Source organism: Hakea prostrata, chromosome 1 (assembly GCF_041222555.1).
Source record: "Hakea prostrata isolate BN-2017 chromosome 1, UWA_Hpros_2, whole genome shotgun sequence".
NCBI lineage: Eukaryota > Viridiplantae > Streptophyta > Magnoliopsida > Proteales > Proteaceae > Hakea > Hakea prostrata.
The window spans coordinates 75,495,593-75,511,046 of NC_142600.1; the positions used below are offsets into that span (position 1 = coordinate 75,495,593).

At 37.1% G+C, this 15,454-nt stretch overlaps 1 protein-coding gene and 1 long non-coding RNA gene across 20 annotated transcripts; both read left to right on the forward strand.

The window, feature by feature from the left end:
- Nucleotides 1-322: 322 nt before the first annotated feature.
- LOC149030107 (bifunctional UDP-glucose 4-epimerase and UDP-xylose 4-epimerase 1-like) lies at nucleotides 323-4,389 on the forward strand. The gene is made up of 9 exons (XM_089152234.1): nucleotides 323-850; nucleotides 1,187-1,236; nucleotides 1,320-1,455; nucleotides 2,143-2,244; nucleotides 2,390-2,617; nucleotides 2,983-3,064; nucleotides 3,262-3,344; nucleotides 3,445-3,536; nucleotides 3,998-4,389. Exons 1-9 carry the CDS (start codon nucleotides 653-655, stop codon nucleotides 4,083-4,085), a joined length of 1,059 nt encoding a protein of 352 aa, XP_089008360.1. The 5' UTR covers nucleotides 323-652; the 3' UTR covers nucleotides 4,086-4,389.
- A 2,163-nt stretch (nucleotides 4,390-6,552) lies between these two features.
- LOC149030108 (uncharacterized) lies at nucleotides 6,553-14,673 on the forward strand. 19 transcript variants are annotated; one of them, XR_016171230.1, is made up of 7 exons: nucleotides 6,553-8,890; nucleotides 9,017-10,061; nucleotides 10,188-10,257; nucleotides 10,386-10,464; nucleotides 10,697-10,795; nucleotides 10,925-11,110; nucleotides 13,009-14,673. It is a non-coding gene; the product is annotated as an uncharacterized LOC149030108 (long non-coding RNA). The 19 variants fall into 19 exon arrangements; XR_016171243.1 differs by having other exon boundaries at nucleotides 9,017-9,757; nucleotides 9,895-10,061; nucleotides 10,697-11,110; XR_016171228.1 differs by having other exon boundaries at nucleotides 9,017-9,293; nucleotides 9,585-10,061; nucleotides 10,697-11,110.
- The last annotated feature ends 781 nt before the right edge of the window (nucleotides 14,674-15,454 follow it).

Below are 15,454 nucleotides of genomic sequence, written 5' to 3' on the forward strand. Positions count from 1 at the left end.
CCTTCGGTGGACTTGTTTGTGTTGGTCAAATTCTCTAGACATATAATTAGTAAACATAATTACTATGATTTTTTCTTTTTCTATGAAAAAAATAATCCTTTATTGTTGATTACATTTCTCTACTGTGCACAGTAGTGTGCAAATTAAGATTAAAAACTTAATTTTAATTTTTACAATTTTTAATAATTTTATATTTATTTTATTTTCTCGTCCAATCATTTGGAATATAAGTTAAGTGCAGTACACACACATACTTGAAAATGCTTTCTCCCTTTTCTTATAGATCCATTAATCGAGGGAATTCGCGCCAAAAGAACAATCGAATCGTACCTTTTTGAAAAACTCGGAATCAGAATCAGTTTGTCAGTTATATCTTCTCTTAGCTGGCATCTCATTCCAAACCACTAGGCGAGACCTGCAATTCTCGCTCGTTACGTGTTTATCCGTTCTGACGCATCTTCCATTCCTTAATCACTCTCCCTTATCCTCTCTCTCTCTCTCTTTCTCTTTATATATATATACCGTATACGTACACACCTGACTGTTCTTAATTCATCTCTCAATTCTCTGTGTCTGTTTCTCGCTTGTTTACTGTACTTTCTCACTTTTCTCTCTGATTCTTGCGATTTAGCTTTTGCTTTTTGGGTCTCTAATGGCTCCCATTACCGATAAGAACATACTCGTTACTGGCGGTGCTGGTTTCATAGGCACTCACACTGTTATTCAACTCTTGAAACAAGGATTCAAGGTCTCCATCTTCGATAATTTTCATAATTCGGTGGAAGAAGCCGTCAATAGGGTTAGGAAATTGGTTGGTCCCGATTTGTCGAAGAAACTTGAATTCCATCTGGTAAGAATATTCATCTCATCTCTTAAGCGATCTTGATTTCTTGGTTTATACTATTAGCTAATAAGAATATTCATCTCATCTCTTAAGCGATCTTGATTTCTTGGTTTATACTATTAGCTAACTGACGAATGATTTCCCGATTTCCTTGGGTGATTAAGGTTTTTTTGCGTGGTCTGATCTTTCTTTCTTTATTTATGCTGATCTCTAATTGATGGATCATTTGGCTTTCTTTCTCGAATTTCATTAAGGCTTTCTTGTTCTTGGTTTACACCGATCTCTAATTGATCAAGTATTTGGGAATTTCTGGATTGATTATGGTTTCTTTTGCGGGCGCAGGGTGATCTTAGGAATTTGAATGACTTGGAAAAACTTTTCAGTCACACAAAGTAAGTCATTTTTGCAGTCTCAGAGTTTGTTTTAATGCTTTTGAGAAGTTAAAATATACGATTTCTGTTTGATAATGCAACAGATTTGATGCTGTGATGCATTTTGCTGGGTTGAAGGCCGTAGCTGAAAGTGTCGCTGAGCCTTTATTGTACTATGATAACAACATGATTGGGACCATTAATTTGTATAAATTCATGTCCAAGTATGGCTGTAAGCAGGTGCATTTCGTTCCTCTTTCGCTTTTATCTAAATCATTGATTATTTAGAAACAGAATCATTGAACACTATATTTTCTCGATCTTTTTTCTTTCTTTCTTATGTCCATTTCTCCCATTAAAAGAATCCGATAAAAAGAAAGAGGTCTGGTAGGAAAAGCAAACACAATTCTTCTGCAAGAATAAAAGAAGAATCTGTTTATTCTGTTTGTCTTCCATGGGTTGGGGCGGGGGATTGTTCGATTGGTATAGACACTTATATGGACAATGATGATTGCTGGTATGTATCTTCTCTCTTCTTTTGATGTGAGTCAATGGTCAGCTACTGTCTTCTCCTCACTTAACCAGTCATTGCTTGTTCTTTCTTTCTCCTTGTAAATTGCTTCTCAAGAGTAAAAAGGAAAAAGAAAACCTCTCCAGAAGAATTGAGTTTCTTAGTATTGCCTTGATACTCATTTCCATCATCTTTTTTAGTTTTCTTCTTCATCTTGAAACCTCTGGGTCTTCAAGCTGGACAGATATGCCAGCCTCTTGCAAAACTTAAGTTCTATTTGTTTAAAAAACATGCAATGATCACTCTATAAATCTATATTATTTAGAAGAAATAATTGCTAAAGTTAACTTGTGTATTCTGAGATTTCTTCTTTATCTCAGCTACTAACCTAAGCTTTAAGGTTTTGTATCAAGTAGATGGTCTTCTCATCATCTGCAACGGTTTATGGTCAACCTGAAAAGATACCATGTGTTGAGAACTTCAATCTAAATGCAATGAACCCGTATGGTCGGACTAAGGTATGTTATCATCATCATTTATATGGTAATCTAAAGCTGAATTTCAGGCAATCTTTTGCTCTCTGGCTTTGGCAATCTTTGGCTTACTTTCGTATAGTTTCTAATCGTTTCTGTATAATTTTTATTCAAAATGATGGCATATTAGTGGTTTCTCGAAGAAATTGCAAGGGATATTCAGAAGGCAGATCCTGAATGGAGGATTGTACTTCTAAGGTACTTCAATCCTGTTGGGGCTCATGAGAGTGGTACACTTGGTGAAGATCCGAAGGGCATCCCAAATAATCTCATGCCTTATATTCAATCCGTAGCTGTCGGCAGGTTCCCTTTTCTGAATGTATATGGTGATGACTATCCTACTAAGGATGGCAGTGCGGTATATAAAGCTTAACCATATCCTTCCTTCTACATTTTTCCTTTGCATTCCCCCCACCCCCCTCCTTTGGTTGCAAAAAGATCTCGTCTTTCAAAATCCCTACTTTCAAGATAGAGCCTAAGCCAATTTTACCTCTAAATATTAGGTTGTAGCATTGTGTTTGTTTTATCTTCCAATGGACTTTCAGTATTTGGTTAGCATCTCTCTAGAAATTAATTAAGGTTATGTATTCAAAAAAAGTTTTGGGATTATCCCTTACTTACATTCATGTGTTGGTAGTTGGAGCATGCATATCACAAGGAAAAATCAGCAAAATAGAAAAGAATGGTTATTTTCTTACCTTGCATTTATATCATGACTAACAGGTTAGAGATTATATCCATGTCATGGACGTAGCTGATGGTCACCTAGCTGCTCTGCAGAAGCTTTTTTCGACAGATCAATTAGGTAGGCAGTTTCTTCATTTAGAGTATTGATAACATATTACTCACAATAGAAATAGTAATGGCATGTATGCGACTGTTCCATATTCAGTCTTTTATATATCTTTTTTAATTTCCTTCTATTTTCGAGTTTCATTAATAGGTCAGACTGATACCAAAAAAAGGCCATATATTCAGATGTTAATGAACATTCTTTCTCAGGTTGTGTTGCTTACAACTTGGGAACTGGACACGGCACTTCTGTGTTTGAAATGGTAGCTGCATTTGAGAAGGCATATGGCAAGGTGAGTGTTCCCTTGATGCTTTGGTTTGGCGGTTTGACTTAATGCTTTTTCTATCATATCCTGAAGGGAATTCATCTTTGTTCATATATTTTTTTATCAGAAAATCCCTGTCAAAATATGTCCAAGGAGGCCAGGAGATGCCACGGAGGTTTATGCTTCTACTGAAAAGGCTGAAAAAGAGCTTGGCTGGAAGTAAGTTTATATTTCACAAGCTCATGATTTCCATACACTGAACAAGTTTTAGAAAGCAACATGTTGAGTCTATACAAATGTAGGTTCAACATGCAATGTTGCATTCCCATTCTTTGAACCTTGTGGGTGGTTCTTTATCTTTTGAGCAAATTGCATTGGCACCCCAAAATGGAGGCCTTAAAGCACTGACAAGAAGGCCAAGCCAGTGCAATTTGCTCTTATCTTTTTGTTGAATGATTTTGTCTATCTGATAAGAAGCTAAAATAATGGCTAGGTGATTATTGTCACCTTTACTAGATTGATTTCTACATGAAGGATCATCCAGGTAGAGAGAGAGCTATCAAACTTTTGTGCCAAATTGACAACTCACCTGTATTTGCATTTCCTGTTGGATCAATCAACTCTTTATTTGCCTGGTTCTAACATTCTACTGACGCTTAATCTTCTTTGCTAATTGGCAGGGCTAAATATGGTACAGCAGAGATGTGCAGAGATCAATGGAACTGGGCCAAAAATAATCCATCTGGTTATGAGTCCATGAAAAAATAAACATTGGAGCTCTCCATTATACCTTCTTGTTTGTCAACGACTACAGAATTCTGATGGCATTGCATACTGTGGTGTAAACCTTGTGGGCCTCCGTAGGAAATAAAGTCTTGCTAGTCTGCTTCCCTTCCTCACATACTTGCCCTAAGGAAGGCATAGAAAGAAAATATTGATCTGGCACAGCAGATTTTGAAATTTTGTTTCTTAGAAAATATATGTTGAAATTCTTGCAGTAGTGCGATTATTTTGGAGGATTATTATTCATGCCCCTGTACTATACTGTTAGTTCTGACTGAAAATTGACCTTTTTACCCTTCATTTTTATAGATCTCATTTTAACTGATCATAAGTGATGGGTGAAGAAGTACACTCTTCACCCATCTTCTTCACTGAAACCTTTTGTTCTTCTCCTTAAACCGCCAAATTCATGGGGAATTGCTTAAGCTCAAACTCTGTGAACTTCAATCTTGACGAGATCCTTAATACTGTGCATTACATGCATAACCAGTCATTAGAACATTACAGGAAACACCCTCTGCTTTTGGCGTTTCATAAGAAGATTTCTCTACATCCACCTTACAATGGTGCTTTTGAGTACAAATCAGACAATGCATTGCTCACTGAGTACATTCCATACAAAATCAGTCTCAGAAATTTTCAGTGTCATCCATGAGTTGCCCCCTAAAATTAGTGCTGCCTCTTGAACTACACAATTTATCATTCAAGCCCCTAACACATAAAAATAGACTTCTATCAAAAGTTTGTCAAAAGAAAATTTTAACAGAATGTAAGTTTAAACATAAACTTCTGAAAGAAATTTTTAAGCGTGAACAAAGAGAAAAAAAAAAGTTTCATCTAAGCACGTAAGAGAAACTTTCAAGTCCTAAAAAAAATGCAGAAATTCTAAATTCCTCTATAGAACTCTTTCATTTATTACATTTTTATTGTTCAATTGTTCATCTCTCTCTATTCTAGGCGACCAATGTTCGTCTTAATTATTTTCGATCTCCGTGAAATTTAGCCCCTGTGTCCCTGTTCTTCATCTTCTCTATTTTCAACTTCGAACAAATTTAATGAAAAAATGTTGAAGCACTCAAACTTTCCTAATTTTATCCAAAAAAACATCTATGAAAGACAGTGAACCATGTTAACCACTGGACTCTTAAGCCTTACCTAACCTTGACCTTAAATTGAGCCCACCTAGACCTGCCCCTTAACTCCAAGACCATACCTTGTTCCAATTCAAGGCATGCCAGAATCCAGATAGGCTCAGGTCATCGGGCAAAATTTGTGTCCATATTTGACCAAACCAAAGCATTAAAAATTCAACTGGTGATAGCCTTTTTCTGTTTCTCCATGTTTTTTCAATATTTTTTTTTTTTGGTAAAAAGATTTTATTATTCAAGAGGAGAAGCCGAGGAAGGTGAACATAAGTCTACCAACCAAGGAGTGGATGCAGGCCAAACAGTCATGTTTTTTCAATATAGTTCTTAATAGGTAGGGGTGTTAATTTGTAGCACGAACCATTAAAATTAAACCACAACCCATTATATCCCGTTAAATACTGCTTGAATTGTCATATTACCACTAGGTAGTTGGTATAGACAATCAGAACAATAAAGCATGGAGTCAAAGATCGATTCTACTTATATGGGACAATCAGAAGGATTAATTATGAATGCCCAACTAAATGTATTAAGTTTGTTTAAATTGAATAAATACTTATCCAATCCAGAGGTATTTCTTTTGTATGTCAAACTAAATACCAACCTAAAAAGAGACGGATTTCATAGAAGGGAGAAAAAAATCTACATTCTCACAGAACAAGAATAAATTTCAAGACAATCAATTATAGTACAAGATGGAATTTAAAATGGTTTTTTGTTTGAGAATTTGTTTATGGAGGACCATCCGGTGGAGCTTGAGGAATGAGCTTGTAGTCTCTAATTACTACTTACTGTTTGGGTTTTTTATTTTTGGAGGGTGGATAGGTTTTCTACAACGTGGAATGACTTTAAATTTTACAATTAAAATCCCGCACTTTTAATTGGAATCGTTCGATTGAATATTGTATACGTGAGAAAATCCGTCACCATGTGTTCATCACCCCAAATCTGTCGACCGCCGACTGCTGTCAGCTGCGACAGATTATGTTTGTTCTTCATTATTATTGATCTTATTTTGGGGGTTGAGTATTAACTTTCCAATCCATCTATTATTCTATTGATTCATTATTGTTACATTCGTTAAAGCTCCTCTGATAAAAACGAATCCGGATCCTCACCCCGTCGGAGTAACACAGAGTGCTCCCTGACGAGTCCCGACCACACAAATCAGTGGGGCCCACAAATTTTTTTTCTTCTAAAAAGTGTTTTTCACCGTGGGCCCACTGTTTTGTGTGGTCGGGGAGCACAAAGGGGAGCTGATCCGGATTTTAAAAACCCCGATCATGGTGTTTCTGCTTCCAAAATAAATTTTATCAAAAAGTGGTTCCATTTCTAGAAACTGTCAAACTCCACTGAGCAGATGCAAGATCAAATGTTCGTCTGGTCTGACTATTTTTATTATTTGCCCTGTGATCAAATTTTATCAAAAATGGTTCCATGCGCATGACCCAAGCAAAATTAAGGAGAAAGCGAAGAGCGAAGAGCGAGGTCGAGAAATCTTCTCTGGTTTCTCCGAAACGAGAGAGAACCTCGCGTTATTGACGAGCTCGTCCTCCACTTGAATCTTGAACACTTCGAATTTCGAATAGAGCGTCTGCTCCAGAAAATATATAAAAAAAATGGATACTCATGCACACTCTGGTATTTGATTTGGGTCCGAAAATCACGATTAAAGATGGTGGAAAGCTTGCGAAGGACATTTATGCCTGGAAGCTTAAATCTGGAACTCAAATTGAGGTACCGGGAAGCCGAAAAGAGAATGGCATCTAGTAATTAAAGTTGTATTTTGTAGTTTGTATCTAAAAACACTTATTCTTGTGGTGTTAACCTTTCATTTGGATGCTGTTGTTAGTAAGACGCTCTGAAGAAAAGTCTACTTGATTTGCTAACTAGCGATGCAAATAAGACCGGACTTCAATCGGGGTTGAGGTTACCTGGGCTGTTCTTTCGATTTTAGATAATGATTTGGTTGTTTTATTTTTATTTTTGAGTTTGTAGTCTTAACTCTTGTCTGTTTCTTTTGTCATTCTTGCAAAAAACCTGCTGTAGTCATGGTTATTGGTATCATTGGAGGCAGGAATACAACTTCTCTTGGTAGTTTTTCAAATTAAACATAGATTATGGTTGTCCTTCATCTTCAATTTCACTACATGAGCCGTTTTTTTCTTCTATTAAGAATTGTTGACTTTAATATTTGTAGGGAAATTTGCTGACAGGTTAAAGAAAAAAGGGGTTAAGGTGAGATGTTCCATTGGACTTTTAACCTATTTTTGTCTATCTGAATTGTATTATACTTAAATCTGAAATGGCTGGTGAAAGGGAGTCTTTTTTCCCTAATAATTGGTGACAGACTAACAGAGCACTAGTTATATTCTCCAAATTTGTGGAAGTTAAGCTTTCAGGTCTGCATCATGAAATTTGGTAGGTCATTTCTGGTGTTCAGATATGTGCAATGAAGACCAAAAATTGCAAACCATGGAGTTAGTTGGCTCAAATTAAATGGAGTAAAGGGACGCTGGCCTCTGGGATTTTTTTTTTTTTGGGATGGGGGTCTGTGTGTGTGTGGAGAAAGTGTACTTAAAATAACCTCTGTTGAATTGTTGACCAAAAATTTGACTATTTAACATTAGATAGAGTGCAACTCGAAATAGTTGGGAGTCTTGAGTGAACCAAGTTGGTTTTTCTGTTATTTTGTGGATTACTGCTAGATGCAAGTAGCTATGGGCTTGTCGGTTATCGGTGTGTGACTAGAAGTACAAACATATGAACCCTCCGGAATCTGGGGAAGCTGTAGGGCACAAAGAGTTGACTACTTGGGTTCAGGATAATTCAAGAGGGGATACTAAACGAACTCAAAGGCCAACTGCATAAGTTTTAATTCTTGAAAGGCTTTCCCAGTCGATATATATATTTGGAGGATCAACAGAACAGTAATAAAAGAATGTAGGCGCTGATGATTTAAATATAGAAGATATGGTCCTAGATCATAGTAGTCACACTGTCATTGTAGTCAGCTGCTATAGCACCTAGTCAACGTAGATGGAGGCCTGGAGGGGAAAGTCACCTAGGCTGGCACCATATATACATTCCACAACATTTTATTGTTACATTTTGAAGATCTTTATATTTTATATCTTCTGAAGTAATTTAGTTAAATGTTGTATAGGTCTTTTTCCTGGATCTAGACACTGCTGATAATCTGACCAGATGAACTGAGCATCAAGGGGTCACTTGTTGCACAAGGAGGTTGCGCACTTGCACTCATGCATCACTGTATCATCATACTCACCAATACTCATCGTCAATTTATTTTCAACAGATTTGAATGTGGCATTTGATGTAATGATCTGAACGCACAGCTTTCTATTGTAGGCCGTAGTATTCTTTTTGATTCGATGAGCAGAAGCATGTCAATATACTATATTCCTTGCTCTTGTTAAACTTGGGGCTTTGATGCTCCAAATACTCATGGCAGCTGGGGACACATTCAGAGCAGATGCTGGTGATCAGCTACAAGTGTGGGCTGAAGGAACTGAATATGAGATACTTGTGGTTGAATGAGAGAAGGTCAGAGTATCATTAGGTACAGAGGAAGATGCAGAGTATGACAGTTCTGCTAAAGTAAAACTTCTGAAAAGCTAGGTAGTCTATAAATTAAATAGCATGGTAGTAATGAATTATCTAAAATTGGTGTTTAGATAGTTTTTTCTTAAGCTGTAAAAAGAGGAAAACTAAAAAGTGTTGATGTTGTTTTATGTGACATATCAGAACGTACGATGGCCGACTCCATTTGGTTGCTATAAGGTTGAGTTGTTGTTTCTTTGTTTTTTATTTGGACGTACGTATGCACTTCCAGTCTGTTATTATATTTTTGTTTTGTACATATTTGACATGATTTTAGCTGATTGAAAACTTTTGTTTCTTCAGGTCTACAACTTATTTTTTTTACCTTTTTTCGGATACAAGGTTCAGGTCTACAACTTAACGCAAGAATAGATTACATGCAAGAAAGGCTATTGGTAAAGTCGCCACTGGTTTGCCAAATGTAAGCTAAACATTTAGTTACAGTGTGGATTTTACTTGAACCTGATGATTGTTGCAATTAGCCTCCCCCAACAAATAGATTATCCAATCATGGCACCATGAGTTGGGTAAATAAATGCTACTGAATATGCTGTAGTTTATTTTATCAAATTTGATGGTGGTGAACAGAAGCATGTCTATGATGGTGGTGAACAGAAGCATGTCTATGTACATTCCACAACATTTTATTGTTACATTTTGAAGATCTTTATATTTTATATCTTCTGAAGTAATTTAGTTAAATGTTGTATAGGTCTTTTTCCTGGATCTAGACACTGCTGATAATCTGACCAGATGAACTGAGCATCAAGGGGTCACTTGTTGCACAAGGAGGTTGCGCACTTGCACTCATGCATCACTGTATCATCATACTCACCAATACTCATCGTCAATTTATTTTCAACAGATTTGAATGTGGCATTTGATGTAATGATCTGAACGCACAGCTTTCTATTGTAGGCCGTAGTATTCTTTTTGATTCGATGAGCAGAAGCATGTCAATATACTATATTCCTTGCTCTTGTTAAACCTTGGGGCTTTGATGCTCCAAATACTCATGGCAGCTGGGGACACATTCAGAGCAGATGCTGGTGATCAGCTACAAGTGTGGGCTGAAGGAACTGAATATGAGATACTTGTGGTTGAAGGAGAGAAGGTCAAAGTATCATTAGGTACAGAGGAAGATGCAGAGTATGACAGCTCTGCTAGAGTAAAACTTCTGAAAAGCTAGGTAGTCTATAAATTAAATAGCATGGTAGTAATGAATTATCTAAAATTGGTGTTTAGATAGTTTTTTCTTAAGCTGTAAAAAGAGGAAAACTAAAAAGTTTTGATGTTGTTTTATGTGACATATCAGAACGTACGATGGCCGACTCCATTTGGTTGCTATAAGGTTGAGTTGTTGTTTCTTTGTTTTTTATTTGGACGTACGTATGCACTTCCAGTCTGTTATTATATTTTTGTTTTGTACATATTTGACATGATTTTAGCTGATTGAAAACTTTTGTTTCTCAGGTCTACAACTTATTTTTTTTTACCTTTTTTCGGATACAAGGTTCAGGTCTACAACTTAACGCAAGAATAGATTACATGCAAGAAAGGCTATTGGTAAAGTCGCCACTGGTTTGCCAAATGTAAGCTAAACATTTAACATATCTGTTACAGTGTGGATTTTATTTGAACCTGATGATTGTTGCAATTAGCCTGCCCCAACAAATAGATTATCCAATCATGGCACCATGAGTTGGGTAAATAAATGCTACTGAATATGCTTTAGTTTATTTTATCAAATTTGATGGTGGTGAACAGAAGCATGTCTATGTACTCTATTTCTTGCTTCTTGCTTAACCCATGGCTATGCTTCAGATACTCATGGCAGCTGCTGGTGATCATTTTGAAGTTTGCACTGAAAGAACTGGATCTGAGATAGTTGTGGTGAAGGAGATAAGGTCAAAGAGTCATTAGGTACACTGGAAGATGAAGAGTATGACTGATATGCTAGAATAAAAATTTTGCACAGCTGGGTAGTCTCTGGATAATAGCATGGCTGTAATGGATTGTCTAAAAATGGGTCTGTACTGGTCTCTTTCTCAGGTTGTAGAAAGAGGAAAACAAGAAGGTTTTGATGTTGTTTAATGTGGCACATTTGGATGTACCATGTGCCTTATTATTAGTTTTCTTCCACGGTGACTCTGAGGAGGGGAGAAAATGTACAAGATGAGAGGAGAAAAAGAAAACAGCCTTTAGCTATTAGGCTGAAGAGTGTAACCTAAACCCCAGGTAACAAACGATATGCCTGTTTCACAGTTGACTTGATTTTACCTGATTGATAATTTTTGGTTCTTTATGTCTAAACACAAACTGCTGCCTAATGGAAGAATTGACAACATGCAAGAATGCTGTTGGCAAAATCATTACTGGTCCACCAAATGTAAATTGAACATTTGAGATGTCCTTTACAGTGTAGATATTATTTTGACCTGATGATTGTTGCAGCTTACTTGCCCTGCTAATAGATCATCCAATCATGGCACAATCAATTGGGTAAACAGATGTCAACTGAATATGTCATGTTGCCTTCTTATATTTCACTTTTTGCATATGATCAGAAGACTCAGTACAAGGAATGCTATGCCTAGAACAGCTAAGCTTATAACCTTTTCGAATTTCCCTTGTTGTCAAAGGCTTATTACTTGATACCACATAGTTGTCATGGTGTCTAGCTGAACCAGTTGTTGGAGATCCCTGGAGAAAAGGCAACACCAAGGTGGCGAAAAAATGCGCACAGCTGACCAATTTGACACTAGTTGTCTAGGCAGTCATTTATTGAGGCGACACTTTGAATTATGTGCCGACGCTCTCAGATCTGACCGTATTGGTAATGGCCGCTGTGGGGGGGGGGGGGGGAAGGGAAGAATCGGGGATGAAGAAGATTATCTAGAATGAGCATATTGTGTCCAAAGTGGTGCATTCCGAGGCATCATCTCCACAAGAAGGAGCTTGGTCATTCTTGTGATTTGTCTTGGCACCTTAAAAACTAAGAAGCTGCAATGATGTTGAGTCCATACGGTGGGCTAGCATTCTCTGGCTCTTAGTTTCAAGAGATAGCTTTAATGGGAATGAGGTTTTTGTAGAATAAGATAATTTTGAGCGTCGTACAATTAACTTCAATGGATTCTGTTTTCTGTAGAACCAGATAATTTTGTCTTGCCATCAGGAGTAAGAGAGATGGGAAAAAATTAAACAGTTTGACAGCTCTCCTAGCTGTAAGTCGTGATGGTATGGAATAAAATAGCCCTCTTTTTTCTCATCCAGTTAATCCCAAATTATTGGTTGGGCAAGGTTTGATGTGGCTATGCCTACATGTATCCAATTTTTGTGCCATCAATACAATACCGACTTGAAAACAAAAGTTCAGCAACTAACAATTGTAGAAGTATCACAGACATATTATTAATAGATCATACTTTGTGATGCATATGGATTTTACAAGATAGAAAGGGTGTATGTTTCCTTCATTTTCCTCTTTTTATTGAATTTTACTCTTTATTGTGTCCCTGGATAGTCAAATGAAATCCTTCTTTAGTCTCTGAGATATTTTCTTCATTGGTCCTGTCTTTTGCTTGTTTCTGTTCAGTAAAGCAGTGGAGGTTAGTATACTCATACATTTGATAGTTTATGCTGGAAGAGATATAATAATTGAGTGCTGTTTTCTGTTGGAAATATATGTAATTGTTGGTATTTCCATTTATATGGGTAGACTGTGTAGCTCAACTGCTCCAAGTATAACTCTGATTCTCTCAGGGTGCTTTAAGATGTTGTTTTGTAGCTTTAAATTTTTCTTGTTTCATGTTATCACAATGTGCTTTTTAGAGTTTAAACCTTGCTCTCGGGATGTTACTGTAAGTCTTGGATTCACTATATTGCAACAGATCATTTTAGTTTTTGATGGTGCAACTGGTTTGAATATTCTGCCACAGCCCAGAGGATTCAGTGATGTAATATTCTTTATACAAAATAGCATTAATTCTCATCATTCCTTTTACATCCTGATATTTGGTGACTCTTCTTAGTACAGCTTCTTCTTTTTCCTTTCTTTTCAAGAGAAAGATAATTCCTGTTATAAGTTTGTACAAATCAAATTACTAATTTGTTCTGTTTGCCATCTCTTTCATTAGTTATCCTGGCTGGAGAAGATGGTGGCTTCCTGCCCCTACATGATCTAAACTGGCATTGGAATGTCTTGAAAAAGATTTTCAGAAACTGTAGCTTGTTGAGAGGTTTGAGGAAACCTGCCTCATGGTCTTTATGGTTTTCATCTTCTTCTAAACTAACTTAGTTAAGATTTATGCTGAATTGAACAATCTTTTCTTCGTGGAGTGAAATTAATAGAAGTGTGTATCACTTAGTTCAAACTTTCAGAGATAAATCAGATGTAAATCAGTAGCTGGCAGGTTATATTATATTGTCTCTTTACTTTCTAAGATTTCTCTGTGAAGGAGGTTCTGATGAGGATCTTGGCATCTGGTTTTGAGTAGATAGCTGCAACTGAAGACTGAAGTAGCTAAAAAGCAGGAGGCAGAAATGAGAATCTGATGCCAAATTGCAGCAAAGGATTCCTCCACTTCTTCATCACCAGCAATGAGGCTATGGTCCTATGGAGCTGGGTTGGTATTGGTTCAAGAGTAATGAAGAATTGATGCTAAAAAGCACAAGAGAATGTCTCCATTAATTCTTCACCACCAGCACTAGAGTATTGGTTGATAAGATTGGGATTGGTTCAAGAGAAATGAGGAATCGAATACCAAAAGACAACTGATGATTCCTCCACCTCTTCACCACCAGCCCTGGAGGTTTTTTAATCTAGGGTAGGCATAAGGATGGGATTAGTTTAACAGAAATGTGGAATTGGATTCTGTAAAGCAGGAGGGGACCGTTTGTTTGCGAGAGAAAAATGGGTGGAAGACATACAAAGTTGACACTCAGTGGTGGTGGGCTGGTGGAACTGGAAAACAAAGAAAAGAAAAGGGAAAACATAGAATATGCAAGTCTCCTAAACTTTTTTTCCACAAAATTTCATTCAAAATGGTGACATTTTTTTATAAGCATAGGTGGAAAAGGTAAGTTCATTAATTTAAGAAATTTTGTCTACACATTTTTTTCACTGTCAATGAGCCAAACAAAGTGAGTTTTTAAAATTTTATTGGAAACATTAGGCTTTTTCCATTCAATTTTGTCTTTCCCATTTTATTTAGACACAAAATATCTGTAAAGATTCCTCCACTTCATCATCACTTAATGTGCTGAGGTGTGAGGTTAAGGGTATTGTAATCTTTTCAATTTTCAAACAAGGGTGCATTTGTTATTGAATTTCTTTTAGAGTCAGTAAATGTTATTTTCTAGAAATCTAAGGGGTGTATACAATTTTATCAACAAAAAATCTTCGAAAGTTAGGTACAACTGTACAAGAGGATATATGTCGAAGCACGAATAACCTCAAGCGTCTAGTTCAATCCTCTCCACCCAAGTGCACAGTCCACCTTTTTTTAATAAAGAAGATAGAAACAGAGGTCCATGAACCATCCATTTCCTATCTCTGGTTTAGTCAAGAAGATAAAAATAGAGGTTCATGAATCATCCATTTCCTATTTCTTGTTTAGTCCCGACAAGGAATTAAATCATTTTTGTCCCATATTTTTGTTTTGAACTCGAAGTGCATGTGTTGTTGACGGTTGAGATCAAATCTTGAGCACAGTAAAGTCAAAATGATCTTTTTCCCTCCAAATTCAGTCGGAATAGTACGGTGAAGCCCCAGATCTTCAACTAGACAAGAACTTCAAAAAATCTTAATTGTAATCCAACATATTAAATACATCCAGATGCCTTACCAGTTCTTACGAAAACCCTCTCCTTTGATGAATCTGATCATAACAAAAACCAGTATCACACGGGCTGGAACTAAAAGACGTGAAAGAAAATTTATTATTCACCAACCAACCAAAAAAACAAAAAAAAAAAAAGACAGAGAAGGGAACATGCAGGAAGAGTACAATGAACGATGATTTATTCTGGGAGAATAGTCGCACACAAACAACAATTTATGGGAGTTGGTCACCTTCAGGAGCTTGTGAATCCATTAATTTTTCTATTCGAGATTGGTGTGACGGGCTCTAATGGCCTCTGGAGTCTGACCAAGAACCTCTGTCAATTTGTAAACCACCATCTCAAACAACACAAACATAGCTCCTTCCATCACACTTCCCATCGGAAGCAGCTGCCTTGTGTTTTGCTGCAGGGCCTCATGGTCGTCCGCCATCGTCTGCGCCGGAATATGAGCAATCACGGTGGCGTATTTGGTGGCTGACTCACACTTAGGCTGCGCCGTAATGAACAGCACCCGAGCATTATTGGCCCGTGCAACGCCGCAGATGGCGTCGACGGTAGAAATCCCACCAGGCCCTTCGGAAGCCACGAGAAGATCTTTGGATGAGATGGGCGGCGTTGTCATGTCTCCGACCATGTGGACAGAGAGACCCAAGTGAGCGAGACGCATGCATAGAGCCTTGAGCATGATACCCTCACGACCACAAGCGTAAAAGAAAACGTGTCCACCTCTGGCGGCGG

What these genes read in the sequence shown, in the direction of transcription:
- LOC149030107 (XM_089152234.1), top strand. Translation starts at nt 653, where the DNA reads ATGGCTCCCATTACCGATAAGAACATACTCGTTACTGGCGGTGCTGGT. An exon ending in AGAAACTTGAATTCCATCTG is followed by an intron (nt 851 to 1,186) that starts GTAAGAATATTC and finishes TTGCGGGCGCAG; the next exon opens with GGTGATCTTAGGAATTTGAA. An exon ending in CCAAGTATGGCTGTAAGCAG is followed by an intron (nt 1,456 to 2,142) that starts GTGCATTTCGTT and finishes TGTATCAAGTAG; the next exon opens with ATGGTCTTCTCATCATCTGC.